This window comes from Hippoglossus stenolepis, chromosome 5, assembly GCF_022539355.2.
Source record: "Hippoglossus stenolepis isolate QCI-W04-F060 chromosome 5, HSTE1.2, whole genome shotgun sequence".
Classification (NCBI taxonomy): Eukaryota; Metazoa; Chordata; class Actinopteri; order Pleuronectiformes; family Pleuronectidae; genus Hippoglossus; species Hippoglossus stenolepis.
This window is the reverse complement of record NC_061487.1, coordinates 1,715,582-1,742,699: the sequence shown is the minus strand read 5'-3', so window position 1 is coordinate 1,742,699 and position 27,118 is coordinate 1,715,582. Positions and strand designations below refer to the sequence as shown.

General features: G+C 40.4%; 2 protein-coding genes across 4 annotated transcripts in view; both read left to right on the top strand.

The window, feature by feature from the left end:
* ripor1 (RHO family interacting cell polarization regulator 1) overlaps positions 1 to 11,186 on the top strand; it is a 61,863-nt gene extending 50,677 nt beyond the window's left edge. For both annotated transcript variants that reach the window (XM_047339901.1, XM_035157220.2), the window contains exons 17-24: positions 503 to 623; positions 961 to 1,096; positions 3,773 to 3,934; positions 4,070 to 4,228; positions 4,344 to 4,540; positions 5,053 to 5,136; positions 5,331 to 5,421; positions 6,056 to 11,186. In XM_047339901.1, coding sequence (XP_047195857.1) covers positions 503 to 623; positions 961 to 1,096; positions 3,773 to 3,934; positions 4,070 to 4,228; positions 4,344 to 4,540; positions 5,053 to 5,136; positions 5,331 to 5,421; positions 6,056 to 6,153 — 1,048 coding nt within the window. In that variant the 3' untranslated portion in view covers positions 6,154 to 11,186. The remainder of the gene's footprint in view (positions 1 to 502; positions 624 to 960; positions 1,097 to 3,772; positions 3,935 to 4,069; positions 4,229 to 4,343; positions 4,541 to 5,052; positions 5,137 to 5,330; positions 5,422 to 6,055) is intronic.
* Positions 11,187 to 11,949: 763 nt separating this feature from the next.
* ctcf (CCCTC-binding factor (zinc finger protein)) lies at positions 11,950 to 26,982 on the top strand. 2 transcript variants are annotated; one of them, XM_035157221.2, is made up of 16 exons: positions 11,950 to 12,108; positions 15,165 to 15,312; positions 15,450 to 15,589; positions 15,795 to 15,887; positions 16,087 to 16,266; positions 18,646 to 18,855; positions 18,959 to 19,121; positions 21,073 to 21,243; positions 21,368 to 21,501; positions 22,029 to 22,149; positions 22,368 to 22,517; positions 22,618 to 22,778; positions 23,426 to 23,608; positions 23,726 to 23,861; positions 23,955 to 24,191; positions 24,933 to 26,982. In XM_035157221.2, the coding sequence occupies exons 2-16, from the start codon at positions 15,177 to 15,179 to the stop codon at positions 25,178 to 25,180; spliced, it is 2,463 nt and encodes an 820-aa protein (XP_035013112.1). In that variant the 5' UTR covers positions 11,950 to 12,108; positions 15,165 to 15,176; the 3' UTR covers positions 25,181 to 26,982. The 2 variants fall into 2 exon arrangements, with proteins under 2 accessions (XP_035013112.1, XP_035013113.1); XM_035157222.2 differs by lacking the exon at positions 11,950 to 12,108 and adding an exon at positions 13,459 to 13,790.
* The last annotated feature ends 136 nt before the right edge of the window (positions 26,983 to 27,118 follow it).

The following is a 27,118-nucleotide window of genomic DNA, read 5'->3' as shown; positions in this document are numbered from 1 at the left end:
TTCATAAATCAAGAAAGAAATTGAACCTGACGATGGCACTTGAGGAAAGGCCGAGGGAGTTACTGCAGTTCACCATGAGGAGAACACGAATGTATGAATCAAAATTTGGTGGTTGAGATATTAAATGTCAATGTCATAGTAGCACGAGTAAAGTTCTTTGGTGACCATCAACATGTGTGTAAGATATCATCTTCATCTAGCAGTGTGTCAGCAGGCTGGTTGTGATAGTGTTGGGTTATTTTGGGGCAAGTTGTGATTGTCCATGGGACTGGTTTTGTCACACACACCTGGCCACCCTGCTGCTGTCTGTTAACCTGTGTTGCTTAGAGCTTCGTTTCTAGGAATGATCAACTGAAGCAAGCTGAACTGATGTGTCTGAATTAAACAGTAACAGCTTCCTATTACACACTGAAACGCTGTGTGTGTGTGTGTGTGTGTGTGTGTGTGTGTGTGTGTGTGCGTGTGCGTGCGTGCGTGCGTGTGCGTGCGTGCGTGCGTGTAGGTCTCTGCAGGACAGAGGCTGGGACAGCCCCTCCTCCCCCACCCTCCCCCTCACTACAGGCTGCACTACTCTAGACTGCTCCCTGGTGGTCCACTTGAAGAACTGCAATGCACAGTTGCTGGTAAGAGTCAAGAAAATCTTGAATGAACATCTAAATTATAAATGTATGTCTTGTTAAAAACAAGTAGTATTTGTGATAGATTTACTCCTGCTATCACAAAAAAAGAATGCTTCAATAAGCATATGCTTTTAACAAATCTTGTAGAAATAGATTTTGGAAGGAAACAAATTATATGATCAGCCAGCTTTTTGAAAAACATGTTGCATGATCATATTAATATGAGGTGGAGCACAGAGGACAACATTACTGTTTTATAAATGTTTACTGTTGTTTGACAGATGGTTATACATGACTGTACCTGTCATATGTAAATTGATACATGGCACTATGTGTGTAGCGTCTGGGTATGTTTGGGCCTCTGCGCTGTGGAGAAATGTACGCCTTAGACCGACTGCTGAGAGAGGCTCGAGTGCTTGAAAACATCCGTCGTCTCACCAGGGACAACCCGAGACGCCTCAGACAGCCCGATGAAGGTAAGTACTAACTAGTATCTGTACACATGTGTGGGCTCTTCTGTGTGTGTGTGCGTGTGCCATCACTTTTACATGCACAAGTACAATCACAATACCATAGACAGCGCGTGACAACTGGAAACATCAGTACCTGTTTACCTCGGATTCCTCCATGTGGTTTGATGAAGTGTTGCCCTGTGACATTCAAGGATGAACCAAATACGCATTAAATTAAATTCATCTTCTTCAACAAGCTGCTTGATGACAAAGACACAGTGACTCATTACCTCAAGTACAGTGCTTGCTGCTTGCTATTTGATGAAGTGAACCTGGTAGAATATCAGCTAGTAATACATATAACACACCACTGACTACACTGTTGTCTATAGTGTTGGCCCTTTTTACCACAACTGCAGCAGCTGTAGGATCCAGGACTGCAGCTCTCAGACAGATTCAACTTCACATCACTGCACACAGCTTTAAGATGACAACAATTAAAACATGGAGAGCATTCATAACATGCTCAACCAAACCTGCATTGTCGTCTATAGTTGTTATTTAATCAACGTGTATGTTCATCTGGACTTTCATAATAAAACACAACACGGTAGACAATCATGCTGATTTTCGAGAATAACCAAATCCTTGAACTAGTCTGGCTTTGTGAAGGGATATATTTTACATAATATGACCCTTCTAAATGACATCATCTAAATTTGGTCACAAAAAATGGCAATTTACATGTCAAATACATTGGATTTAAAAATTATACATGGTCATGCTAATACATTTCTTGCTTAATCTGGATAAAATGGGATTACATTCGCGGAAGGGGTTTGTATAAATAATTATTTGTACGAAATTTTGGAAACATTAAAAAAAGCTTCTGTGCCTGATGCTTTCAGTATACTTTTACTGAAGCCTGTAGGGTTTTAAAATGGCTTCTGAAAACTCCTCCCACCACCATATTGACATAATGCTCATAAACTGCTCTGGCACAGTAAGGAGGTATATAAGACATATAATTGTTTTAAATGTTCTACTTCAGGTGAGTTTAATGTTAAGTTATTTAGCAGGAGTTGTCTTCCTCATGAGTTCTGCTCAGTCTTTAAATCAAAACAAGACATTTATTGTGCGAAATATTGTGAAAATTAAGGCCACATCATCCTGCCCGAGGTTGAATTGTTTTTACTCCCTTACCTACACAGTCATTTCAGTCACCTTCCATGTTAAGTGCAGCACATTAAAAGGATAGTTCATCTAAAAATGCACTCATTATCTTCTCACCACTATGCTGATGGAGGGGTGGGTAAAGTGTTTAAGTCCACAGAACACTTCTGGAGTCTCAGGGGTAAACTTGGTTAGATGAGAATCCAATACAATTGAAGTCAATGGTGAGTCCTTCTTCAGATGTAATGAAACAACAGAAAAGCCTCCATACTGCTCCTGTGGCATCGTCCAAGTGTCCCGAAACCCCGACATTCATATTCGACTCGAAACGAGGTCATTTACACCAATAGCATAGGGCTGAGTAGATCATGAGTGAATTTTCATTTCTGGGTGAACTATCCCTTTAAGTGCCTTCCATGAGAAACCGTCTTAAAATGTTTCTCTCTATAAATATTGGTGTATTTGTGTCCAACAATAGTTACTATATATACCTCCGGTTGTTGTGTACCCATAGAACCTTATCTAATTATTATGGTTTCATAACAATGACCCATTCAGAAATGTTGGCACAAGTTACATGATCATAGTGATGGGATATTGAGCCCTTTATGGGTAAATGGTGCCACCATTAAAAACTGATATGAATGACATAAAATCCATGCCATCAATTTAACAAAGGCAAAAACTTATACTTAAAGTAAAACCATATATAGGTTTACTGTTGTTCAACATGTTACTCAAACATTTTAGGGAAGGATTAAACTGTGATCTTTGTGTGTTAGCTACAGAAATAATTTATGTGTACATGTACTTTTGTGTACATACAGCATGTTTGTGTGACTTAATAAGGTTTTCATTACATTAACATTGTAAAACTTGTAACAGTGATCCAACATGAACATGTAACAGTGACACAAAGAGTTCGTGCACGTGTATGTATGCATATCTATGTATGTGTGTGCGCCCGAGTGCATGTGTGTGTATGTGTGCAGTGAACAATGACTGACCATCTTAATTTACCCCCACATCATTGGCTCATTTTACCCCACAACCACTATTTTTACAAAACTGTTTCACACAGTAGCTCAGATTAATAGCTATGTAAAGTTTATTACCTTGTTTTGTAGCTTACAATAACTTAAATTAACATGTAATAATGTCAAAAACATCTCTATTTTAATTCAGATACAAGACTGATAACTTTAGTAACATGATGAATTCACTTTGCAAGAATCTGTCATTTTGCTCTGGTTTGCTTACCACTCTCTCCATGTGCTTCAGTCAAAGATGTAATGAGTATTGTCGACTACACTACACAATTTTGTGGTCACATGATTACTTTCTTTTATGGTTACCTAGATACAGGGGGTTGCTCATCTTACCACTAGCTCGACTTACCCCGTTCTCTCCTACAACAGGCAGTATCATTCACTTAAGTATTAGTCTCAGGCTGCATATGTTCCAGTGAAAAAGCACTAATACGTATCCTTTAACTTCTCCTCCCTTTTTACCTTCTCTCCTTCACAGTGATACCTCAGTTAGGCCTGTGCCTGGGTGCTGTGTCACTATGGCAACAGTGTGTGGGGCAGGGCAGCAAGTACAGCGTCTCTGCTGAGGACTTCCTGGATACGTTGTCTACAGCCTTCTCCAGCATACTGCCAGAGATGGTCAGCAGCATGGCTGACAAAGGTACAACAACTTTGTGTGTGTGTGTGTTGGGGGGGGGGGCTGCGTGTGTGTGTGCATGCATGCGTGTGTATTTGCGTGCACGCTCACAGCACAAGTCAGAATAGGTGTCATGTTCACACGTGTGTGTTTGTCTAGTGTTCCTGTGTCTGATTGAGCGAGTGCTGGATCAGAGGTTACCACGGCGAGGCAGCAGCAGAGATGGAGTGATGTTGACGTTGTTCCAGCTCTGGAGTTACGTAGAGGCTAACGGCATCAGTGACATGGAAACACACATCACTGAACTGGCAGAAGAGGGTATCTGACACACACACACACACACACACACACACACACACAGAAAGGTAAATAACTGCAGAAAACATAACTTCTGATTGAATAGCAGTAATCATTGATAACCTTCCTCCACTAGTGTGGTTGGTGCAGCGGCTGGCATCGTCTGACCTGGACGTGATCGTTCACACTTTGCGGCGTCCTGCAGAGTGTAGCCTGAGAAGAGAAGGACTTCATGCTGTGGCAAAGTTACTGAAAGACCCACGAGGCAAAGTGTCAGCATCTGCCAGCTCTGTACTGAGAAGCCTGGCTGCCCAGCCAAGACAGAGAGAGCAGGTGAGTGAACACTGCATGTTAGTGGCAAAACATTTACTATGAATATTTTAGAACTCAACTGTAATTTGAATGACTGAATACTTCTTCTGAATACTGAGAATGTCTCCAGATTTACCGTGAAATGTTAAAACTCTTTGTTTATCTACGTCATTCTTATAACTTTAAACCTTTAACCTCTCTTTAAATGATGGATCTCCCTTGTGTCATATTGATGATTCTGTTTTTGAATATTTCACTGACACCATTGTGGAAGGCCAACTTGCAAGCAGGATATGTTGATAGTGTAACATTAGCGTAATTGTTTCTCATTTTCAGCATTATTTGGTTGGTCTGCCATCCTGCATATACAGCCCTACTGTTTTCCTGTGAGATGAAAAATAGTATTGATTGGGCTCTAATCATAAGGTGTTAATCACACAAACACCTTAAATGTAACAGTGTAAAAAGTGTACTGCAGCAGCCTCACACTGGACGAATCAAAGACATGACCCTGTGAATGTTCTCCCCCTCAGGCTTTGGTCAGCTGTCTGGAGCTGCTGGAGGATGAGAAAGTGGACACCAGAGTGTGTGGGTGCAAGGCCTTAGCTTGTCTGAAGGTAGAAACAAATAGAGACTTTGGGCTTTTATCCTAACCTGTTGCAATCTCGATTTTAGGATAATGTTGATCCAGTTTATGGCATAACAGTGGTAAACAACTGTCATACGATCTTGTGTGTGCAGCTTGTTTGTACTGTGTCATACAGCATGTATTTTTCACATGAACACTACATTCCATCTGTTGTCATTTCAGGCTAAAGAAAGTATCGACCAGTTAGTGTATCTTTGTCGGACAGACAAGGAGGAAGTCCGAGATGCTGCCAAACAAACGCTGCTCGTCCTCGGTAATAACCATCAGATTTATCAGAATGAGAGAATCTGCTTTACTACAATGAATATAGACACAACATTAATAAATAATGAAAGCACATTCAATACATGCACATGTTAGTGAAATAACTTTGCAGACTGCCGACTTCATGATAGATACTAAAGGATATTAAAGTTCTAAAATAGTGTACTTTGGGACTTTGACATCTAATAGCTGTTGATATGAAGTGTATGGATAATTTATTTATCTCAAATTTTCTTAGAACTGGCAGTAGTGATGATCAAAGTAACAAAAAGCTTTGTTGAGAAATAATTCCCTTAAATGATGTGGGTTGAATGGGTTCTGATTTAAATGTGTATTTTTATTCCTGTACATGATACACGTACTGTTTCTTATGTATATAATTATTGTAAACATGGTGACTATAATGTTTCCTTTGGGTATTTTCTTCATTTCCATTCATATTTTTATTCCATTTACTCACATGTCTGTGGCATAAGACAATAATTAAGACAGAAACAAGAAACGTATATCTTTCTTGTTTTCTGTTTTTCCAACACAGATCTCTTGAGATGATTCATTCATTTGACCATTCTTTTATTCACTTTTTCCATTTTTTTTTGGTTGTCATTCATCCTGTGGAGCAGGAGAGGAGGGGAAGATGGCCCACAGACATGTGGAGACGTCTCAGGACAGTATACCAAGACTCTTCGCTCCAGGAAGCATAGCCAGCACAGCGTTCTAACACACACACACACACACACACACACACACACACACACACACACACACAGACACAGACATATCTACCCCATTACTAACACTGGAAGATCAAAAGATAAATACAATATGATATACAGTATATACACTGACAGAGAGGAGTCATATCAACATTAAGAATGACACCTTTGCTTAACACTGGGCAAAGATTTACGTAAGCTACAAATACTATCGCTGTATTTTATATCAGCCTGTGATAAATACTCCAAGAAGATTGGTTAGACTGTAAAGATGCTGGGAAGAATGAATAGTGTGAGCAAACTGGACAGGAGGGATGAATGAAGAGAGGAGCAGAAGAATGAAATTGATATGAGAACAGGGAATAATGTGTCGGCATTGATTAAAATCATATTCAAGTCAGATTACTGGGCAAATGTCTTTCCACCACTGTTATGTTCATGGTCCAGACACATATATATACTCTTTTGAAATATGTCAAGAAAAGACAACTTTATAAAGCTTTATCAGATAATTACTGTTTTCACAGCTTTCAAATGCCAAAATAACTATTTAGTTTCTTGTGATTTGTGATATGAAAGTTGTATTACTTTTACTTTCTTGATAACTTTTGATTGGTTACATGGTGAACCAGCAGGCATACACAGAATAAATATTCCATTCTAGCTCTGCATAAAACTACTTTAAGCTTAAACTGCCGTGTTTACTTAAGAACTGGAGGCTGTTTGTACTGTGCTGCTCCAGATGAACAGTTTGGTCTGTAACATGTCTGCAAACTCAACATTAATGACACTAAAAAAGGCGTTCCCACACAGCTCAGCCTTCACTGTAGCCACCAGCTCTACCTATGCTTGTTGTTTTCAAGTTTTGCCAGATGGCTGTGGAGACCTCTCTGGTTGTAATCAAGATCACGTAAGACCACTTCAGTCGAACGATGTGCTGGTTTTGAGACAGAGTCAAAGGACTGATATTGCTAAATTTAAATGGAGACCCAAAAAAATCAAATTTAGTCTATAGTAAGCTTTTAACTACTGGATATAAACCTAGTTGTCTAAAAGGAGGACACTTGGTTGTTAAAAGACACTATGGAAAATCAACTTGTGTCAGTGACATTGTAGAGCAGTTAAGGTGGCAGCAGAACTGCAGGCTGCTGTGAGGCAAGAACAATCAAAACACATGCACGACTGAGAGACAACTGGGAGCATGTTTCAAGACCAGTTCTACAGCACTGACTTGCAACATTGTTCAGAGGAAATCATCGTCCTCAAACCTGATCATGAGTGTATAGAAATAGTGACTATAAATGTTTCATTTTATTCTCAAAACAAAGACATGAACTGAAGGTCCACAGGGACAGAAACATCACTATGGAGTGTTGGATTCAAAGACAGGTTCAGAAACAGTTACTGGTTGCTGTAATCCGTCTCTCCATCGGTTATGGCTGTGACTTAAGTGGCATTACTTAAACAAACTAGATGGCATAACATATTGTGTCACTAACTGGCCTGACCCATAGGAGGAGAATAAAAGGCATTGCTATAGCGTCCTCCTGGCTGAGTCCCACTACCTCCCTGACCCCACTCTAAGAACTCTGTTCTGTGTCTGTAGTTTCGACACGTGAAAAGTACAGAAAGGGATACTGGTGCTCACTTTCAGTCAGAATTCCATTGTGTTAAACCTGTTTGCTAATACAGAAAGTGAAAGACAAATGTGTTTGAAAAATGAACCAAGGTGGATAGAAACATTAAAACCCTGCTTACTTCCACTCATCCTCAAACCTGGCTAGTCTCTGCATGAGGGTGGTGTGATGGGTTTTCAGTGGCTACGGTGGTTTCAGATGCTGAAACACTTTGTGAGGCACACAGAGGCCCCAAGAGATACAAACGTCCAGTCCTTGTGCAAAAATACATGCCTCAGTGAACATGAGGTGAGCAGCCTTCCCTCTGGTAGCACAGCAAAGACTCTTATTTTACTGCATAACACAGGATACAGTAGATGCAGAATGCAGCAAGCAGCATGTTTCAACTAACACACTCACAAAGATAATCCATGTCCCACATCTGCTAACACTGGTTTATTAACTGTGAATCGTCTTCCACTTAAGAAGGTCAAAATGAAAGCTTTTTTACTCTGTATTACAGGCCTTCATGTTTAATGTTGCCAACATACTGGCAACCGATTAAGAAGAGAATGACTCACACTGTAGTTCTGTATAAAGCTTGAGACTGTTTCTGCACAGAGAATGGTTTAAACAATACAGTGCCATTACTCTTTACAATTATCACATACCTTATTCTAAATGAAAATACATGACTATATGCCACTGGGATTTAATATTTTGTGATTGTAAATTGTTTTTATTTACCAGAGTCTTCTTTTGTAAATGTATACTTTGTTGTATGAGATGCTGTTAAAAATGATGATCGACATGAATTCACTGTCACTGTCAGTGGCACTTCACTTTACCACTGACATATACCTGCTGTAAATGAGGCTGCAATCTGTCTGGAGTCACTGTATTACTGTGACAGACTGCTGTGGGTAATCTGTTGTTTGAGAAGGTAAATATGGATCACTAAGAGAGGTGTATTCAAGTCCAGGATGACCTCCGTTTAAAGTCAGGTCAATAACAGCTGAAGCTCAAACAGTTATTCACTGATTGTATTTCAAGTAAACTGGTCCCAGACACAGATCATTATGTTTAATGGCCATACCAGTGTTATTTCCCTTCTCTTTTTTTTTACAATTTAGCACATATAATATCCTAAAATCATTAAAATGCTGCTTAACATTTCACAGTTAAAACACTAGTCATAAAACAAAAACACGGAAGACCAAATTTTAGAACTCAAAGTGATCACATCTGTAATTTGTCTGAGTAACTAATATCTGCAGTTATGTACTGATGACTTCATAATTACAAGATAGGTCTGTCATAATTGTTAACAATGATCTCATTATTGTGTGATGTTTCCATTCAAAAGAACACATCTAGCTCACTTTTAGATTTTTTTAATCTGACCCTCGGGCAGTAACACAATATTTGTTAAGCATACTATTGTCTAAGTAACAATATGTAAACAGAGCGGAAGGTAACGGTGTTATGAGGGATTACCAAATATAATTAGGTCAAGAATGTGGTTTTTGGTCAATGGTAAAAATAAAAAGAACAAAGTTACAGAATGTGATGTTTAGTAAATGGGTAAAAAAAAGATAGAAACACACTGATATCATTATAAATATAGTGGTCTTAACAATTGAAGCATCATAACTTGTTTTTCTCATAGTCCAACAGGTTACCCACACTGAGTTTGACGTGTGAAAATGCCAAAATGTCCAGCCCTGTGACTCCAGTTGTTCTGTTTCTTGTAATCCTCTTTCTTTGGTTTCACAGTGACACTGCTGACAGTGATGCTGTCATTCTGCCTTTTCTTATTTCCTGAACACCGTTACTGTAAGGTCATCTCAGAAAGACCACTGGTTATATCATTACTACAGTGATAGTATATAGACGTGTCCTGGTTGCATGCTGTGTTCTATGATGTAAAGATGATATATTTATGTTGACTGTGCATTGTTCGGGCAGTTAAATATAAAGCAAGATAAATTAAAGCAAATTATATGTAGGCTAATTCCTAGTCCATTACTTTAATCTAAGAAATAGTCAATGGATCCATGAAAATGTGTTTATTCTGATGAATTGTAAGATCTCAGGTGACACAGGAGCCACTTTGACATGTTGCTAAACGAACTGTAAAACATAACATTGCCATAAGCTTCAGCTGTTAGCATGCTGCCACACCAAGTTGGTGAACATCATTCTAACTTTGTGAACATGTTAGCATGGTGATGTTAGCATTTAGCTCAAAGCTCAACTGTACAACTTCAGAGTCACTAGCACACTCCTTTTTTTACCGTGGTGTTAAGTTTTCATATAATTTTTTCTTCTTTTCTTTCTGTGTAACAACAGACTAATTCTGACTGAAGACAAGTTTTAACTGAAATTCACATGTTTACCATGTTTTACATTCTACATGTTTCAAACAGGAGTTAGATTCAGTGTAGTGTATGCAGACTGGACACGTCTTTGGCCTTCAAGCAGTTCCTTATGTTCAATGTGCCAAACCTGAGTTAGATGTTGTCAGAAACACTGCAGTGTACAGACCAAACAAATCAGCAGTAACTGTGTTTGTAAGGATGAAATCCATCATCTATAACAGAGGTTAGGGACATGTCTTAAAATATGTACAGTGAAATCTGAGCTTGAAGTCAGAATCCTCAGATTCCTGAATAGGTTTTAAATCATCAGAATTTGAAAAGAAAAAAAAAAAATTCTAAATTCTGGCATTTAAGATTTCAAACTGTATACCTGTATGAATTATTTTTACATATCCTTAATCCTCTTGTATGCAGTACAAATGCATATTTTTTAAAAGCAATAATGAATCATTGTTTTGTTGTCTCCCTAAAAAGAACAGATATTCATATATTATTTTCAGTTAGAGGGAGGCTGATCAGACAACTATCTGACTTTTTTAATATAACATATTACAAGCGACTGCAATGTCAGAGATGATAATATAGGACTGGTGTCATGGGGGACTTAGACTCACTGTTTGTAAATATGATTGCTACCACTGTATGCAATGTATTTACCACTATTAGATTCTATAGGACAACAGCAATCTGCAGCTATATCTCTGCATCCATAAAGCACTTTGCAGTGTTTAAGTGCCTCAAGGTTTGATAGTAGCAGAGATATAAAATGACATAGATGAAAAATAAGATAGATCCTTTATTTAAGAATGAAGACAGTGTGAAGTTTGAGAAAAACACTGTAGTATATATATTGTACACTGTTGCATATATAGTTTTTACATATGCTATAGTGTTTTGTTTTTTTTCTTCTTCCACAAGCTTGTTTAATTGTGCAGCATTGGACTGGAAATGTTCTAATATTCTTTTCTTTTTTCTAAAAAATAAAGTGTCCAGGTATTCTGGTGTCAAATATATACAATCTATTAAACGTGTTCAAAAATAGTCTTGTGTGACTGTGTGTTTGTCAACTGTATCATGACCTGCTAACACATTTACAACTAAAACTAATATTCTGGCTGAAATCTGCCTGGAGGCCACCAGCAAACTGTACACGTCCTAAAACAGTGACGCTCCCACAGCACAGCAGCTGTTAACAGCTGGCTGTCCTTGCTGAGAAATATCCATTTGTACTCATGTCCCAGAGAGAACAAAATATAATTCAAGCTGCATTCACAGCATTTATGAAACTTTGGATGGCCTATGAAAAACTGAATAGTCAGCTCAGATATGCTGAATGTCAGGTCATATAAGTGTTGGACACAGGATTGTAGATTTAAACAGATAAAAAATCTTTATTCAGTGCAAAATGCACTGAATAAAGATTTCTTTGGACTTTAATCTTTGTCACTTTTTGCACTCTTACACTGACAGATGTGACTGAAAGCTTCACAGTAAATATGAACCATAAACCAAAATTACACTCAAATGCCATGGCATTTAACAGCTGCGCTCACCTCATTTTGAATGTATTGCTGTATTTATTTGGTTTGAAATAAACATAATTTCTCATAAGGTTTTTAGTCGCTATCCTTATTTGACTGTGGTGAAAGTGAACATGTCCGAGGGTCGTGAAAGCAGCCTCGTTCCCACCATTGTGACAAATGGCCTTCCATGTATTCCAACGGGGCGCCCCTCCTGGCCAATCAGGGTGTGTGCAGAGGCTTCGACACCACCCCCCAGCGGCCGCACAGGCGCACTGAGCTGCCAACTGCCATTTTGTGGCAGAGGCTACTCTGCTAAAGCGGGAGAGGGATTAAAACAAACTGCGAAGAAGCCTGCACTTCTCAGCAGCCTGTCAAACTTTGTAGCAGACACCCTGAGCTGTGGGCCTTGTTAAAGGGGAAGAGAAACACACTAAACACAGGTAAAGTACCACTACTTTTCTGATAAGGGGGAGTTTGCAGGATCTTTAATCGGCCTCTAGGTGTCACGATGGGGCTCTAGGTCCGGGCACTCGTCGGAGAGTGTTTGTCTCCCTCTATCGTTATTGAAAAAGCCGTCAAAATACGTTTAAATAACTGAAGTTCCAACAAATGATTATACAACCCGCTGTTTTTCCACACACATCTGTGGAAATGTCGTCGAGAATAAGTTATGGGCACTTCGTCGCTCTGGTGGGAGAGTTTAGGCCAAGGCGTCCATTTTCTCGCTTCTTTGTTTCCCGTCTTTACAGCCTTGACGACATGGAAACTGGCGGGTTTAAGTTATAGCCCACAGCTAACGTTAGCTTGTTTTAATGAACATACGTAAAGTATATTACTAAACACTTGTATGCACATGGCAACACAACTACATGACCTACAGCACAGCCCTGTGTATCCAGGAGATGTTTCGTTGAGTTTTGCCACATGACATTATTTAACGAGACCTTTACTCGAAGACCCATGTAGCATCTGAAGCTAGCTAAGAGTTAACTAGGTTAGCTCAAGGCCCTTTCCCACCCAGGACCCTCAGTAAATGTTTACTGACTAAGTGTCGACAGCAGCGAGGTCCCCGTCGGTACCCGAGTCCAATTTTTGATTTCCCAGTTTCTGTAGCTGAGGCATTAAATACTTTTGAAATGTCATCGGTAGCGGAGTATACACACGGAAATCGGAAGGATAGGGCCAACGAGGAAAAAAGGAATGACGAAGCATTGACAGCAAAACGATCCTCGGTGATCCACTCAGACCTAACACACGATGTGTGCTCTCCAATCGCTGACTTCTGCCATTATCGAGTATTTCTCCCGTTTCTCTGGTCGCCGTGGTCGGGATAGTCAGCTGTTGTTGCACCCGTCGCCCGCTTGTCTCTTATTCTAAGCCCACCTAGAGCCTCATGGCCACAGCTATATATTACAGCAGAGAGCTCCCTCTACGACTCGGCTTGGAGAGCTACAAAAACACCCCTGTATAAACTCTGTGCAAGGAGGCGACAGTTGCCAGACTGGACACTGATCATCTCTACCATGTTATGGTGGATCTTTTGTACCATATGTCAACAGATCTATAAAGGCCTGCACCACAGCCTCTCTGGCTTCAACCAATTCAACAACATAAAAATGTACTAAGTGTACAAAAAAACTGAAGACAAGCAGATGTTAGACATTTACACAAACATGCCTGTGCATCTGTGCCCGTCTTTGTCACAAATGTGTATATATAGGGTTTACATTAACACGTTGTTTGTATTTAGTCCCTTAAAGGTGGGGATTGGATTTCTAACCCAATACACTTTTTGTCAAATTCATAGAATATCTCCCCATGGTCCTCTAGCTGCCCATTCTGTTGAAGTGATGTAAAAATCCAGTGTTCCTACACAGTCCTGGATCTGTCAAAGTGGATAATCTAAGTGGTTTGGAAAGAGTCACACATCACTAACTCAGTAAATCTGTAACAGGGCATTTGTGCTTGTGAACAGAAGAGAAGAAGGGAATGGGAGGGAAATTAGACAGTGTGAGGATTGAGCACATGCTTACAGATAATGCCCTTTTAAAGATTATCAGGGAAAGGGGGAGTCAGAAGAACAACATTTAGGAAACAAGGCACAGCATCCACATCAGACTGGGTAAGAAAATCATCCCTGAACTGACTTGCTGTAACTGAGCAACATCCATAATGACAGGCATATAGAATGGGTCGTTGGGCTTTTGTAGGCTGAATTTCTCTTCCCAGAGCTGGAGAATAGTGCTAATATTACATTTAAAATCTCAGAACTACTCATTAAATGAGGTCATACAAAATATTATTATTGTCAGGTAAACAAAGTTTAGCAATTTTTAGGTTTTAGGTTCATCTGTTGGGGAAATTATTGAAATAGTTTTACTCAGTTGTAAGATGTAGATGTAGACAATTCATTGATCAGAGTGAATGTTTGGATCAAACTGACCTGACCAGATTAAAAAAGAATGGCCACTAAGAATTTGAGCTTTTGAATAGTTGATAAATCATTTCAAAGCCTCTGGTTATTCATATGTGCCTTAGTAAACCAGTTGGAAAAAAGCTGCTTTAGACATTCAAGTTTGTGAAGAATGAGAATGTCTTGATAAATCTGAGAACAAATATCAGCAGTAAGCTTAGACAAATGTTGTGGGAGTCTCTCTTGATCACTCTGGTTTCTTTTAAATACAAAGGGAGATCTTTCTCCATATTAAGATGTTGAAACTAATAGGCACTAGTCTGTATGCAGACTGTGGGGAAGAATCCCTTCAACTGTCTGATAAATTAAAGTGAGACTGATACCCAAAGCAAACACTGAACCCCCCCCTCCCCAGTGTCATTATGTTGAAGGATTCCACTTGTGACATCACTTGTTATCTCATAGTAGTCATGATAATCAAATCAAAAGAACTCAGAACTAGAAGAATACAAAATAGGATAGAAGCTTCATTTAAGAGTGAATGTATCAGTGTGTGTTATATTACATATCATTTAGCTGATGCTTTTATCCAAAGTGACTAAAAATAAGCGCATTCAACCATGAGGGTACACACCATATGTTGACATATTACCCAACCCCTCTTGTAGCTTTACAGGCAGGTAACAGCCTGAAGGTGAGCATAGTGTGTTGAAGACAACATTTAACTCTGTCAGAGATGTGTTGTGTGTTGCCACATCAATCATAATTTATCTCATCCATACTAACACACCTGAAAACTTAATTTGGTGTAAACAGGAAACAGATACTCTACTCTGTAGTTGGTTGCTTGGTTACAGAAAATTCTATGAACGAGGAACAGCAATGGTGAGAAGTAGGAGCAATAAGGCACAGCTGTTACTGACAGCAAGCTTTAGTAACAATTTGCATTCATAACTGAATTTCTGTCTGTCTTCCTTGTCCTTTTCAAATATAGACACAAAATGTCTAAGGAAATAACTAAGAAGCTGGGGTGTTATGCAAAACACTTCATGATTATGATTTTTCCACAATCTCATATTTCAGAACCAACCCAGCATGGATGCAGGGCCATCAGAGGGTGTAGGGGAGGTGGAGGTCCACAGCCAGGACGCCATGGTTGCTGACCTCCTCCAGCAAGCTGCAGAGGCCGGGGGCGTGGTAGAGGGACAAGCTGGAGTCGTCCTTGAACAAGGTTCTTACAAGTTGGGCATGATATTATTCTTCAGTTTAGCTGTTAAAAGAGCAGATCGTATCATACATTTCTATTGCATGTTATCTTTGTGGAGAATGTGGTCAAATATTTTGTGACCGAGCAATGTTGTGTTTCAGGTCATGGGGAAGAAATGGTAGCAGCCGCCCAGGCCCAGCAACAGCTAATGGAGGCCGGGGTTGGTGTAGAAGATGGACCAGGTGTTGAAATGATGGTTATGGACTCACTGGACCCCACCTTGCTGCAGATGAAGACTGAGGTGAGGTCACTGTTAATGACCTTTGTGTTTGATGCGACATAACTGTTGCCCAGTCTGAGATGAATAAGGATGTGGGCTTGGCTCTGTTTGTACTTTGTTCTGATGTCTGTTAGAAATTAAATCACCTGGTTGTGAGGACAGTGTTTGCTGCATCTCCCAACATTTTACACAACAGTCTATTAACATGAAGTTTACTTACTTGCAGGTGATAGATGCTGCAGTGGGGGGGTCATCAGCTTGTTCTGCTCACCAAGCAACTGTAACAACAGTGGACCAGACTCAAATCATCACACTACAGGTAGGTGCTCTTTTTAAACCACTTCCCACCATCATACAATCTCCAGCTGTTTCATTTTTTTCTGTGTGGTGTATGGAGACCATCTGCATTTACAAGCTGTCTGTAGACCATTAACTCTCCAGTCTTGCATTTATCTTAATTGATTTCCTGTATATTGCCCAGACATGAGAGCTGATCTCTGGTGTGTTTCTGTCCTCAGGTGGTTAACATGGAGGAGCAGGCAGCTTTAGGCCTGGGAGAGCTGCAGCTGGTCCAGGTGCCAGTTTCTGCCACCACTGTGGAGGCCCTGCAGCAAGGCACCTTTGTTGACACCACTGCAATGCCAAAGGATGGAGACCCAGTCATTTGCCACACCCTGCCACTTCCGGAGGGCTTCCAGGTACAAAAAAACTGCTTTCAGACATCCGTAGATTCTCCACACTTTCTCCAGAGAAGATGTATGTGTGAACGCAATGTCCAAGTGAGAGCCTCCGCATTATCTGCAGACTTTCTCCTCCTGGCTCCGTAGTATGAAGTCTGCAGAAAGTCTGGAGAATCTGATGTGAATCCATGGCAGGGGCTCCCCCCCTGGATTCACCGTGAGTGAGTTGGGGGGGTTGATGATAATTCTAACACTTGACAGATGCAAAAGTGAAAAAAATATACATCTCCAGGTGAAAAAGCGCAGCCACACACGTAGAAGACACTAACAAAGATGCCAGAGAGTTTGTGATAAGCGCTGACGACAGTGTGTGTGTGTCTCGTGATCTCTGAAGCGGACTAAATGCATTACTTCCTGCTGCACCCAACTGCACCACCTCTCGTCTGAGTAATAAAGAGGTTTTGTTGCTGATGTGAAAGTGTCTGTGCAGAGAGCCTCACGCTGTGTTGTTGCATGTGTGAAAGGCAAACTGCGGATAAAGTCTGCACCCAATACTCCGCACTTTATCTGCAGGTCATGTCTGAAAACGACTAAATGGACTCACTCATTGTTTAGGCTTTAACTTAGACAATCAACACATATGCATGCGGGTCCCTGACAGAAACGAACTTCATTTGAATCTGTTACTGTAAGTGTAAAGTAAACAAATTTTTACCTTTTTTAGCATTTTTGTTAGACTTCTAGCACAATTCAAATCTGAAAGACCTACTGTCACAATATTAACAGCACAGGGTTACACAGATAAACTCCCTTTTCTACCTTCTGAGAGAACTGTGACTCATTTATCACTCATTTATAACATCATATGCACAAAGATAGGAAAATCTTTTAAATAAACTACAGAAAAAATTATTCTCAAGTCAGATCAGTTTGTAAAATATATACTATCCCTGCTGAGAAAGAAAAGAAGAAGAAAAAACCTTCATGAATGTGTATAAATCAGTAGTGCATTGCAGGTTAAACGCAGGTGTACTGCGTATACCCACTTCTAATCGCCTATGGTATTTATATGATATGACTAAAGGCGAGGATATAATGCTGTAATGATTTAATACAGGTATGTGACAAATAATAAGAAAAAACTGTATAAATGAACAGAAACAGCAAATGCAGATGCCCTCCTCTCACAATCGCCTGGTGACCTTCAGTCACCAGATCTCAACTCAGCTCAACACATATGGGAGGTTCTGGACAGTGCACTCCACCACCATCATCAAAACACCAAACGAGCATTTAAATCTGTGTAAATAACACTCAACACTGTCAGACTGCTAGATGAATGTTTTGTTCAATGATCTGTGTTAATGAGAATGTTGGAGTTAGAGCATTATTAATCAATGTGGTATGTCACTGGCACCGATGCATCTGAATTTTTCACTGGTCGATCAACTTGTCTTGGCTGCAAGACACCTGGTCGGCGCAAATGTTGCAGCTGATTTCAATTAACAAGTTTAAGTTAATTTAACTTATGGAAATAATTCATCCTCCTTGCTAAGGAAGTGGGCATCAGTCCATCCATTCAGGTTTTCTGTTTTTCCTGGTTTCAGTTCACTTGCTTGTTGTGGTGACAGATGACAAATTCAACTCATTCAGAAGCCTTTAAGCCTCTAGCATATTAAAGATAACTTTCACTTTGAACTAATATAATAATTGTTCATTCCTTGCCATGGCTGCTAACACTAGCATTCCTATAATGCCATCACTCGGTGCCCTCCGAGACAGGTCCCTCCCCTCCAGAGAAGGTGCCCGTCGTGCTTCCTTCATGATTAACACTGATCGTGGCTAGGTCTTCTCTGATTCTTTCGGGTATTACATATATTGTTAAACAGACTATGTTTTACCAATGGAAACTTGGTTGATACAGGCCTTGAGTCCACAGATTCAGGAGGAGCCTTGAAGACCTAATTCAAATGTTTACAGATGTGTGAGTAAAATGCACTGAATGCTGTCGTAAAGGAAGGTAGTGCTGCAACGCTGGCAGCCTCAGGTGGACAAGCACAATGCCCTAAATTTAATTGGCTTCATTTTATCTGATACCAGCCCTTCTGCCGTCCCTGGGCGAAACTAACAATACCTCTAATATGCAGTGGCTTCAGAAAGTTAACAGACCCTTTCACTTTGTCATTATGGGTTATTAAGTGTAGATTGTCGGGCAAAATGGCACTTCCATCCATGTAAAGTAAGATCTACTATGTCAAAAAATTTGACATTTTGCAAATAAGTGAATGGGCTGATTTGAATTCATTTGGGAACATGACTTCTCTTTTTAGCTTCATGCTTGCAGAATAAAACCTCACAAACATTTGGTCAACAACCATGATTGTGTTTTATGTATAGGTAGTTAAGGTTGGTGCTAATGGGGAGGTGGAGACAGTGGAGCAAGAAGAGGAGGGAGGACAAGCCCACCATGAAGAGGAAGATGAGGAGGTGGGGAACCAGCTGTTGGAAGGGGAAGATGGACCCATTCAGACTCCAAATGATGACACAAACTGGGCTAAAGATCCAGACTATCAGCCTCCATCTGGAATGTTGAAAAAGACCAAAAAGGTAAGATAAGTTATTGTGAAAGTGAAACTCTGTTATTGAATTGGACTTAGTTAAAATTTGATCTGCTGATGATATGACATTTAATGAGTCGCTGTTTTTCTAGGGAAAAAAGAGTCGCCTGCGTTACGCTGAAGGCGATAAGGATATGGACGTCAGTGTCTATGACTTTGAAGAAGAGCAGCAGGAGGGCCTTCTGTCTGAGGTCAATGCTGAGAAAGTGGTGGGCAACATGAAACCACCCAAACCTACAAAGATCAAGAAGAAAGGTGAGAAACTGCTATCTGCTGAAAACTGCCTCTGCAAACCTTTGACGATAATTTTTTTTTAAAGTATTAGTTATCTTTGCATGTCATGGATTGTACTCATCACTCAATTGCCAACACAAGTAGCTATTCTATAATCTGTGATACAGTGGAGATACCATAAAAAACATGCACTGTAATCAATTTGTCTGCTTCTATATCAGTTTTTTCCCTCAATCAACAGGAGAATAAACAGCAAGAATACAAGCCAACCTCGCTTATAATGAATCACAATTACACAAGGACACCAACAAAAAAACATGTAGCATTACTCATGTTGACGTGTACTCACCTTTTAGAATGGTTAATGTTATGATCTGTAACAAGGTTTATGATTAGGTTGAACAGTTGACATGCTCTGCTCACCTTTGGTGCCTCCTTCACTGCTTCACTTGTGTGAAAAGTTAACAGATTTGTCGTAGTTGAAGAGTAAGCCAGCTGCCCTGTACTTGATGACCATCAGCCTTATCTTTGTTTGTTACTTTACCGTCTACGGTGTAGAAGCTAAAATACCTCCTCACACACCCGCCCGCTGCCGCCGCTTTTAAAATATCCTGAGGTAAAGACTATCACACTTTAGTGTATTACAAAAATGTAGGGCTGCGCGATTAAATGATATCGATAATTATTGTGATATAGGTTTTCCTTGATAGAGATTTAAGACATGTTGATAGAACTCATCCCGTCCATATTTTGACAAACAACACGAACGGCCAATGATAATGAGCATAGTGCTGCGCCGAACCAATCATGTGGCTGGAATAGAGTTACACCCACATCAAGTTAGGTGAACGAACACAGCACAGAGCAGCGGAAAAGCAACACACATTCTAATGTTTAGGCTCCTGCAGAGAGTTGGACGACTCTGCATCGATACAGTGACAGAACATAATCGTGTTTCCGCTACGTTCATAGTTTCGGCGGGTTTCCACCGCTGAATAATTATAACCAGCGCTGCTCCAGGATCAGACAGGCGCTCATTAAAGATCCGGTCGTCCTGTGTCGGAGTCTCTGTCGGAGCTTCCTCCTCACTCCCCCTCTGACCTGTGCTCACTTTACACTTTAACAATAAACACCATCACTGATCACAAGTTATTATGACACACTAGTTTACTTTGTGTTTGTTTGATTCTCTAAGATAAGACACATGTTTAAACATGCTACACAGACGTAACGTGATGCGCACAGACAGGACATCAGGGGCAGAGATGAGCGGGGACACACACACATAGAAACACACTCCTGAAGACAGAAGTTCTTCCCACAGATTACAACGTAACGCAGTGTTGTATCTTCACTGTTTCCACATTCATCCAGCAACATGAATATGAATTCAGCAGGTTTTTATAAAGATCAGTTCTAAGTGTGTGGTGATTAGAAAACATAAGAGGAGCAGAGTCACTTGTTGACCCACATAGTAATGCACCTCAGTGATGAGGTAGACAAGAGAATTAAGAAATATAAAAAGGCAATAGAATAAAAATAAATAATAGAAACAATTCGGAGTATGTACATTATATACACCCTTTCATTGTCGTGGTTTGTATGAAATGCTACTGTATAAGTAAAGTGCAGTGGCACAGGATGAATGTAAAAGCAAGTAAAATCTGTTTTGTGCAAAAAAACTTTTTATTTATATATATATATATGAACACTGTACATGTATACACATATGTGCAAAGTTGTTTTCAGGTTATTTTATTTATATCACGATATATATTGATATCGACTGATGAAAAAATATATCGTGATAAGATTTTTTTACATATTGCCCAGCCCTACAACAATGCATCATATTACTATGTGATTCATTATAATTGATGATAAAGTCATTAATATAGTAACTACTATCTAATATAGTTGTCATCAGGCAGTGGGATTTAGATTTTAACATTTGTTGTTTGTTGTGTTACAGGAGTGAAGAAGACATTTCAGTGTGAACTGTGCAGCTACACCTGCCCTCGACGCTCCAACCTGGACAGACACATGAAGAGCCACACAGATGAGAGACCACATAAATGTCATTTGTGTGGAAGAGCCTTTAGGACGGTCACCTTGCTAAGAAACCATCTCAACACACACACCGGTATACACTAACACCCATCTTCATAAAAACATGTGCTTTGTTTTATTGTAAGAGGAGACATAAGAATGTTGTTGTTTTTAACCACATGCAAGAACAACTTCCATGTTTCTTTAAATTTATACAGGAACTCGTCCACACAAGTGCACAGACTGTGATATGGCTTTTGTGACTAGCGGAGAGCTGGTTCGTCATCGTCGCTACAAACACACACATGAGAAACCCTTCAAATGCTCCATGTGCGACTATGCCAGTGTGGAGGTAGGATGTGGTGATGTCTGCTTGATGTTAAAGTTGTGAATGGTAAATGGTTTGTATTTATATAGCGCTTTTATAGTCCTGATGACCACTCAAAGTGCTTTACAGTACAGTTTGCCATTCACCCAGTCATACACACACACATGCATACAGTGCATCTATTAGCAGCACTTTTTTCTATGAGGGGTAGGCTTCAGATGGGGAAGACTTGGATTGAACGGCCGACCTTCTGGTTGGAGGACGAACGCTCTACTCCTCAACCACAGATTTTTTAGTTTATTTCTGTTCATTACAGCTCATACATTTATCTCTGTCGACATCTTGTCATTCAGGAGTGATGATGAGTGGAAGATAAATTCACAGTTGTGTAGCCAGCAGCAGTGGAGGAGGGAAGTTACTATGTGCTTTTCTAACAAGTTAATCCGTTCTGTTTCAGAGTCCAGAGCAGTTACTAAGAGCATGGCCTAAAATGGCAGACCTATTGTAAAGTTGTAATGTTCTGTGCAGTGACTCTAAGTTTGTCTGTGTAGGTGAGCAAACTAAAGCGTCACATTCGATCCCACACTGGTGAGCGTCCATTCCAGTGCAGTCTCTGCAGCTACGCCAGTAGAGACACGTACAAGCTGAAGAGACACATGAGGACACACTCAGGTAGGACAATGATAAATTCCAATCAAAAGGTTTGGAGGTCATCTGCCCTTCTAACAAACCCCTCCTCCATTAATTGCGAACCACAAACAACTACAAAACCAAAATTTTCACATGTTACCACTGAAGTTCTGCCATACTAGTGGATATGACATTGTTAAAATGTATACTTTAGGTAATAACAGTAATAAACCAGTGTACATGTTAAACCCTCTTTCCAGGAGAGAAACCTTATGAGTGCTACATCTGCCACGCCCGTTTTACCCAGAGTGGAACCATGAAAATGCACATTCTGCAGAAACACACGGAAAACGTGGCGAAATTCCACTGTCCACACTGTGACACGGTTATCGCACGGAAGAGTGACTTGGGTAAGATAATAAATCAAATGCACACATTCACACAGTTGACTTTGGCAAGCTGTTCCTCTTATAACCTTTTTTTAATTTTGTTAACCTTGTACACCTCCAGGTGTCCATCTTCGAAAGCAGCACTCGTTTATTGAGACTGGAAAGAAGTGTCGTTACTGTGATGCAGTTTTCCACGAGCGCTACGCTCTGATCCAGCACCAGAAGTCCCATAAGAACGAGAAAAGGTTCAAATGCGACATGTGTGACTACTGCTGCCGCCAGGTCAGTGCTTTATCCAATATCTTCTTAATCTTTGTGAATTGATGTGTAGGGTTGCCATTCTTTCTGCAAATATGTAATTTACTTTTTGAATATCAGGTATGAGTGCCTCTAGGAATGTCACGATATAAAATTTTGGTGCCACGATTATTGTCAGAGGAAATATCACGGTTTTCACGATTATATAGTTTTTATAGGAGATGATCAGAAACAGAAAGTAAACAAGGATTTTTCCTCTCGCTGTGAACTCCTCCGATGGAGTTTTATGGCCAGCATTGGTGAAAATATGGCTGTTACGTCAGTTCCCTCTTCTCAACTAACGTTTCAGTTAAGTAGCTCGCACACAAAAACAAGCGCAGCATACTCACAAATCATGACTCACAAGAGGAGATTTCACCATACTTCAAATAACGTGACTCACGAAAGGAAGGACGCCATAGATATCGTAGTGCATACAATTCTTACAGTTATGAAACCATGGCATTATGAAACTGTGGTTATGGTAAAATCGGTAATCCTGACATCCCTAGTTGACACATGCCACCAGTTAAATTTTTTAGCTGGTTATTATTTAATGTGTACCATGGCCACCTTTTAATGTAATTTAAAGGTTTTCAGAGTTTTGGTGTTTCCTATGCTGCTGAATACAGGAGCGACACATGGTGATGCATCGTCGAACCCACACTGGAGAGAAACCATATGCCTGCAGCCAGTGTGAAAAAACCTTCAGACAGAAGCAGCTGCTGGACATGCACTTCAAACGCTACCACGACCCCAACTTTATCCCCACCGCCTTCGTCTGCCCCAAGTGCAGCAAGACCTTCACTCGCAGGGTAAGGATACTTGCGTTTAGCTGTAATACACCTGAAGTGTTTTTCCTACAGGCTTCAACACAGGCTAAGGCTAGTATGTTTTAAAAGTCAACAGTGTATAACAGTGCGTTCTTGTAGAACACCATGGCACGCCACTCTGAGAACTGCAGTGGTGAGGTTGAGGACGCTGAGAACGGAACTCCTACCCCAAAGAGAGGGAGAAGAGGAAGAAAGAGAAAGATGAGGAGCAGGAGAGATGACGATGATGACAGTGGTGAGAATTTGATGTTGCATGATTGGCACAAAAACTCTGTTCACTCAACTCAGACTACTACATCTGTCTTTGTTGTATCTCTCTGTCATTCAGAGGAGGATCCCGTTGATCCCGATGAGGAGGAAGAGGGTGAGGGAGAGGAAGAATCATCACTGCTACAGGAAGATGAGGACCCAGAAAGCATGGAATTGGACCAGGCCCCTGCCGCCATCCCCGTCCCAGCCCCCGACGAGCCACCAGTCAAGAGGAAACGAGGCCGACCCCCTAAGAATGCCCCTAAGCCTCCGACACCTATCAAGTCAGTCAGAGTGGCTGCCAAGACAACGGCTGGTGAGAAGAGCACTATGTGGGAAAACAAAATGTATTTAGTCTGGCAATATTTGTAATGTAATAGCACATGTACTATAGATAATAGATGATTATTATATTTCTGTATTAGGTGTGGTTACAGCTAGGGCTGTGCGATATGGCCTAAAACAAATACAACAATATTTTTAGGCTAAATTGCGATGTATCGATATTTTGAAATCTCCTCTAAATCACTGTATAAATGTGAATGCACGTCGTCTGAAGATATCAGCGGACATTTTGGCTTAAAACACAGTGTAAATGACTTTGTTTCGAGTTGAATATAAATGTCGGGGCCTTCTGATTATTGAGCGGCTGTGGATCAAAAAGGGAACTCTTTGTTTCCACTGTTCTTCCACAAAGTCACTGACCGGCTGCTTTACGTGAACGCACCTCGCATCTCACAACTACAGTGGCCTTGAGAGCTCAACGCACTGCAACTTAAGAAAACACATGCAAGTAGACAAAACATCTTCATCAATTAGGCAACACAACACAACACATGGCTGTGGCTGAGTGGTAGAGCGTTCGTCCTCCAACCAGAAGGTTGGCAGGTCGATCCCCAGTCTTCCCCATCTGCATGCCCGTGGTAAAAGCTGCAAATCGCCCACCCCTAGTTACAGCCATTATGATTCTTCTCCACGCTGTTGAGGTTTTGAGCTGGTATTGTCTCTGTCATAAGAGAGCTTTAGTCAAACTTGTCCATGTTGCTGTGTTTTGTAGCTGCTGCCATCATTCAGGTGGAGGATGAGAGCACTGGAGCGGTGGAGAACATCATAGTGAAGAAGGAGGAGGGTGACACGTCTGCAGCGACACCTCTGGAGCAGGGAGTGGCCCTGACGGTGGAGGGGGTTGGGCTGGAGGGGGAAGGGGTGGAGACTGTTGAGCTGGCTGTGAATGAAGAAACGGCAGCTGCTGCCGCCAATGGCGATCTAACGCCAGAGATGATCCTGAGCATGATGGACCGGTGAACACAACATGCAGCCACACACGTGTAGCCAGACTATGTGTAAAGCTAATATTTCCACATCCTTAGCCTTCACCTCATGTCTCATCTGTATGTGCTTTTAACAGCAGCCATGTTGGCGCTTTGGAGTGGCTGCACAAACTGGTGACAGCAAAAATATCCATGCACAAAGAAAGGAAGCTGCATGTAAATACTTCCACAGTAACTTCACATCCATGTATGTCAACCTGCTGCACACTGATGTTTGTGGGTCTCAAACACACACACACACACACACACAGACACAGACACAGACACACAATACTTGATCCTGTGTCATCTCATATACAGGTCAAATATATTGTCCAAGCTAATTACTGACTGCTGTCTGCTCTAAATGCTTTTTTCATAAGGTGAATGTCTATTGAATGAATCATTTATTTTGCTACTTGTGTCTACACAAAGCCACATCCTGTGTCAGTCCCTACCCACGCACTCTGCCGTTAATGTTCAGCAGGAAACCACCTCCTCTGTGTATGTTGCTCTGCCACCATCACTTTATTTTTCTGCTCTCTTGCTTGAGAATGTTTCAGAACATTTTGCGAATCCCTGGCCTTTATTTGTTTGTATATAGATATTGTATGTAATTTTTTCCTATTGAAGATCAGGATATTGAAAGAAGGGTCCTTCCTTATAAATGAGAGAGGCAGGTACATTAAAATGAACAGAGCGATTCATAACTGTGGTACATCTTTTAGCCTCATTCTAATGGAAACATGCCCTCGGTCAGATCATGTACAGTACATACTTGAGATAGCTGCTAAATTATCAACATAGTTTGAGATGAAGTTATTTTTGAACTTTTTTCTATTTTCTCGTACTTATTACTGTTGGGGGCTATTTATAACTCACAGTTAATATTCTTCTTCCTCCCTGTTTTAAAAGAACATAGACAGTTTTCATCACATTAACTTGGAGCAATTACAGATAATCTTGATTGGTGAAATATGTAACTGTAGTTGTGGGTTTGAACATTCCAAAAACATCAAGTAACATGAGATTATTTCAATGCATTTGAGTATCTCACTTGAAATAATCAGCAGTAACAAACTCAAATTTGTATACGGTAATTATCAGCCATTCTAAAGCCAGTTCATGTTTTGTTTGGCCCAGACTACCTTGTGAGTCAGTGTGTCCCTCAAACACCACCCTTCTCCACCATAATCCATGATGTGACAGGTGACTTTCATGTAAATACATATTTTAAAGCCCCTTTTTCTTTTTGATTTCTTGTAAATCCTTTTAAAGTTTTTAAATCGCTGATTGGGGGATGTGTTGGTCAAAAAGTACACTGAGCTTCTCTGTTATGTGGTTAACATGTCAGAACCAGACTGGGTTCTTCCTAACCAACCAAAACCATCTTTGTATTCTCTTGTTCAGAGCCATTTTCTGCTTTGATGTTGTTTTACAGTTTTGGTTTGTGGCCATTGGGTAGAGGTCACTGGGGTTTTCTACAGGTTGATTAGTTATCAGAGAAAACATGTTAGAAGAAGGGTTCTGAGAAAATCAACCTCCATGCATCATACTGACACTGTCACTTGTGTATCAATCATTAAGCAGCATCAGTTCTGTGACCGCAGGACAACATGTGTTCTCAGTCATGTTGCAGAATTCTTTTTTTGCTTGTTTGTTTCGTCAGAGTTGAGGGAACAGAGATTATAAAACATCCCTGTTTAAAGAGCTAGAAAACAGAAGAATCCTCTGTCATGTTGAAGCTGAGACACTGTACAGCTGATGAAAAATAAAACCATACTCATAGGCCTACAACTGCTGCATGCTTCTGTTCTTTCATTTAGTTAGTACAGGTGGGAGGGGCAGTCTGTCAAGGCCCTACAAAATGTATGTCTTCTGTTTTCCAGTCATGATCGGCCTGTATTCTAACCCAAACATTATTTCCTATAAG

Excerpts from the sequence above, each read along its gene's own strand:
- ctcf (XM_035157221.2), top strand. The coding sequence starts at position 15,177 with ATGGATGCAGGGCCATCAGAGGGTGTAGGGGAGGTGGAGGTCCACAGC. Across the intron at positions 16,267-18,645 it reads CACTTCCGGAGGGCTTCCAG|GTAGTTAAGGTTGGTGCTAA; the intron begins GTACAAAAAAAC and ends TTTTATGTATAG. Across the intron at positions 22,150-22,367 it reads ACACATGAGGACACACTCAG|GAGAGAAACCTTATGAGTGC; the intron begins GTAGGACAATGA and ends CCCTCTTTCCAG.